The following is a 5100-nucleotide window of genomic DNA, read 5'->3' on the forward strand; positions in this document are numbered from 1 at the left end:
AATCACAGTAAAAATGTTTAATCACATTTTTGAAATAAATTTCAAGCTCAGTATCATTATATGTACTAAAGAAGGATATAAAAGAAGCAGTAGACAATTTCTCAGATTAAAATAGGTAAGAGTATACACAAACAAAATAATTTATTCTTTCAGTTCAATATGGATTTATTGAGTAGTTACTGTGCCGCTCATTGTATTTACAAAGTTAAGATATAAACCTTGTTTTCAAAGAGCTTACAGTAGAGCACATGAACATTATTATATTAAGTTACAATATTAAAGGTGTACACAAATGTTAGAGGAACTTCTAACACAGCAGTTCTCAACCTGTGAGGGGGACACCCCTCTGTGGGGGTCGAATGACCCTTTCATAGGGGTCTCCTAAATATATCCTGCATATCAGATATTTACATTATGATTCATAACAGTAGCAAAATTATAGTTATAAAGTAGCAATGAAAATAATTTTATGATTGGGGGTCACCACAACACGAGGAACTGTATTAAAGGGTCACAGCATTTGGAAGGTTGAGAACCACTGTTCTAATACAACCTGTGGGGTGATGCATCCTAAAGAAGGTAACACCTCAAATGAAATTTCAAGGATGATAAATTGACCAGGGGAAAAAAGCAATGTTTCCAGAGAGACATAATTAACATAAGCAAAAACACAGAAATATAAAACTACATGCTCAGGGTGAAAAGTAAGTACAATTCATTGTTACTAGGTTTTTAAATTTGATATAGGGAGATCGTTATCAATTTTTATAGAGACTTTAGTCATAAAGAATGTATATGTTAAGGAAAATAAGTCTGTGTGCAACAGCAACTATTGAAGATTTTTAAAGTAGATGAAAATCATCAGGGTATATTTCAATTTTCTTACTCTAGTGACTGTAGAGGAAAAATTTAAGCGGTGGTGGGGTGGCAAAATGCTGGACAAAAAAAGGCAATTAGAGGGAACATGGTCAAACCAAGGGAAATAATGAAATCCTGGGCTTAGGCATTGATGCGTGGGGAATGGATTTTTTAAAATAATGAATTAAAGTCATCAGGACTTATACGTCAATTTCTGATTAAGATTGAATAATAGAGGTGGATTTACTCACCCACCTGAAAAAAAAGACAAAAATATTGCATCAGTCTTCAAAAAACTTGATATCAGTCAGTAAATGAAAATGAGCCCAGAGAGAAGGAATAAACAAGGTGAACCTTACAATTGCCCTGATTTATAGTAGTTTCCAGGTTGTGGTATGGGGAGAGATATCCCAGCTGGATTGAGTTGAAGAGATGGAGCTCAGAATCTGGGGATAAGAAAAGGCTAGATGTCACAAGCCAGAATACCAAAGAAGAGGGAACTACGCACTGAGAGAACCCAGAGATTTGCAGAAGATTCTCTTCAAGTATTCAGTGGAGTACTGAGCACCATATATGCATGAGGAATCTACCCAATGTCAGAGAAAACAATAATCCAAAAGAAACAGGGCCAGGACCTGATTCTAACAGTCAAACTGGAAAAACCTTATAAATAATGGGTCATTGTATCAAGTATTCAGAAAGATTTTACATCAGTATTGGGGAATAATTAGCACTAGAATATGCACATTTAGGAATATCCAAACAAATCATAGAAGCAAGACCTGAAAGGGTCAAACTGCTTCCAAATAACTAAATGTAGTTATTGAGCCTGTCTGCATGTTAAAATATTTTTTATTGGCCAGGCTCAGTGGCTCACACCTGTAGTCCTAACACTCTGGGAGGCTAAGGTGGGTGGATTGCCTGAGCTCACAGGTTCAAGACCAGCCTGAGCAAGAGCGAGACCCCCCATCTCTAAAAATTGCTCGGTGTTGTGGCGGGCACCAGTAGTTCCAGCTACTCAGGAGGCTAAGGCAAGAGAATCACTTGAGCCCAAGAGCTTGAGGTTGCTGTGAGCTATGATGGCACAGCACTCTACTAAGGGCAACAGTGAGACTCTATCATACCCTCTATCATAGGGTATACAAAGGCAGAAATTCAGCAGAAATGATCATGCTTTGATTTATCTTTAAAAAGAATGAAAAACGTTCTGCTTGTGCCATCGTAGAAGATTTGCTTTGATCCCTCTTTTTCTTTTCCATCTCTTTAGTATTATACAATGGTCATTTCTTGCATTTACTACAAACTGATAATCAGATAGACTCTACAGTCATGGCTATGCTACAGAACATACTACAGCTGAATAGGTGATTTAGTTTTACAAAATAGTACTGGTTTTTAAATTTTGGATCAGCCCCAACAAGATAAAATTTACAATATCTTGCATGCACATAAGCAAGAAAACAGGACCCAAAATGAGAATTAGTTAATAAAGAGTGACATAAAGAAGGGGAGACAAGATGGCTGACCAGAGACATCAGATTCCAGATCATATCTAAAGGAAGGAAATGTTTTACATGTAAAAGAAGCAAACAAGTAAACATAGATCATATATAATTTCAAGAGAAAAGTACCAGAACCTACCAGAGATTCCATGGAAAGAATTTGCAGTGCTGAAGTAGAAGGCATAAGATATCAGCAGAGGTCAACCCTCAAGAAGCTTGGAGTCTGAAGAAAACTGTAGGTGGGAGGTTTGTTTCTCTCACATGTGCATATTAGATGAGATCCCACCTCATTGACTATTCTGTTTTAGATAGTTTTTCATGACATTAGTAATTCAAGATGAGGCTGTTTAGCAGAATGAAAGAAATACCAAAGGAAAGATAAATTTCCTCCTACGTATTAAGCACATGATAATTGCATTTCTATAGTATTTTATCTTCCTGCATCATTTAACAATAACTATGTACCTGTTTTGTGATTTTACTTTTATTGTAGCCTTGACGCTTTTGAATCATCTATTAATTAATATTTTGCATATTTTTCTTCCTTGATTTGATTGAAGGCTTCTGTGAGGAGACGGTTTTTGGCTACCTTGTATTCTTTATACTACCCTCTCCTAAAAGAAGCCTTGCACTTAGTAGGAATTCAGTAAATATTAAGTGACTTAATATGATACATTCTTAGAACCAACCTATATGTTTTTAAAAAGTGGTTATCTTGGATCAAGCCACAGTCAGTCATGAAGTTACTAAGCCATTTGTTTTAAATTTGTTGTGATACATATGCATCAGTTAGTAATGATACTTATTTTATTTTATTCTGTTAGTGGTGATTTACTCAGAATTGAAGGAAAAACCCTGCATTCAATTCTGAATGAAATTGTTTTCAAGCTTTTATCAACTAGTCCAGTCATGAGAAGTACTGCTACAAAACTCCTACTATTAATGGTGGAATCCCATCAAGACATTTTGATTTTACTGAGACTAAGTGCCTGCTACAAAGGTAACGCACACATTCTTTTTTTCCTTGGGATTCTCAGAAAGAAAATTTTTATGGATGGTTAATGAAAAACAAAATTCTTATACTTTCAAAATCGAATAACTGAGCTGTGCAGATAAAAGCCTGTCATCACAAATGTCAGTTCAGAAAAAAATCTTTATGTAATCAAACTATCTTCATGTCTCAACAGATGGCATGTGGTAGGTACTTTGCTAAGGTTACAATATATGTTTATTCCTTCTGTGATGAAAAAGGTTGTATGTTGAATATACTGTATAGTGTAGTAAAAAAAAAAAAAAATGACCAAACATCAGTGACCTTAACTAAGACTAGCTTTAAAAGTGGAGAAATAGAGCTGTGCTTGAGAGATTGATAGCCCTTTTGGTCTTTATATCAGTGAATAATCATGCTTCAACTCCTTTACTGCCTTTCCTCAAAAATAAAACAAAATAATTTGCCTTACATCCAAAAATCAAATACATAGGTGAATAAAAATTCAGAAATTTTGAGGATGAAAGGACTTGGTATATTAACATTCTCATATTAATAGCTTTCGTTTAATTGAGTATTTAGTATGTGGCAAACACTAGTCTACATACTGTACATTCATAACATATTTAATCTTTAGTTGGCATTGTGCCAGATACACATGTTTAGTTCTGTAATTGGATTCCTACAGAAATGTAAGTGTCCAACAGAATTCATTATTACAGAATTTTACCTTAATCTTTCTCCCTTTGACTCACATCTTAATAGTAAAACTGTCAAGTTCCTCAAAATATTTTACAGTTATTAGTACTGCTAAGAACTTGAGTCTTGAAGAGAGTATGAGGCATGGAAAGATTCAGATCGTGACTTCCCTTTGTACATTACAAGCCATTTTATCTTTATTTTACCTATCCTTATGTATTTATATTGAATACATCCAATAAATCATTCAAACATGTCCTGGTAATACAGTAGTATTTACTTTGTGTCTTTTATTACTACTATGTATTATTTTGAGATGAAAATGCATTATCTTAGTGTTATAATACTTCTCCTATAGTATTTGCTCACAAACATCAATAGATTTGCCCAAAATTACAAATGTTATAGTATGTTTATATTTAATAATAGCATCCCTCAATTAATAATGACGACTAATAACCTTATGTGCTTCTGCATGGTAGATATTTACTGAGTATATGTTTATAATAATTTATCTTTTAAACTTCCAAAGTTTCAATTTAAAGTATTTACGTTCAAACAGAAAAAAAAAATTCTGTTCTTTGACTTCCCACCCTTTTTTTCAATAAAAGAGACTGGACAGTTTTTGTATCAGATCTCATATGTGAGCATGTAAGAATTCTCAGGAGACGAAAATTTTAAAGACCTCAACCTAGAAATCTTTGAGAAGAAGAAAAATCTGGTGATTAGTCTCGTTGTTACGTTCATTTGTTTCTAAAGCAGGCTTTTTAATATCAAATTATACTGATTAGATAACAAAATTGTATTATATTATTAATAGTTGTACCCTTTGTTATTCCATTACAGGACTCAGAAGTCTACTAAAAAAACAGGAAACTAAGACAGAATTTAGTCAAGAACTTAAACAGCTCATTGAACTTTTAAGCCCTAAGGCCTATCAAGAAGAAGAGGAACAGCAGGTATTAAATTATAAAAATAATTTGCATGATATTTGCTAAGTTTTCTTTATTTTAAATGTTCCTTACACTGGAGAAAGGCCAAAGGAAAAAAAAA

General features: G+C 33.7%; 1 protein-coding gene across 1 annotated transcript in view; it reads left to right on the forward strand.

Annotated features, from left to right (window-relative positions):
- IQCB1 (IQ motif containing B1) overlaps nt 1-5100 on the forward strand; it is a 48884-nt gene that overhangs the window by 20964 nt on the left and 22820 nt on the right. The window contains 3 exon segments of the mRNA XM_012808405.2: nt 2126-2222; nt 3185-3360; nt 4894-5006. Of these exon segments, the coding sequence (XP_012663859.1) occupies nt 2126-2222; nt 3185-3360; nt 4894-5006 (386 nt within the window).

Source organism: Otolemur garnettii, unplaced genomic scaffold (genome assembly GCF_000181295.1).
Source record: "Otolemur garnettii isolate 467f Iridium unplaced genomic scaffold, OtoGar3 scaffold00089, whole genome shotgun sequence".
NCBI classification, from domain to species: domain Eukaryota; kingdom Metazoa; phylum Chordata; class Mammalia; order Primates; family Galagidae; genus Otolemur; species Otolemur garnettii.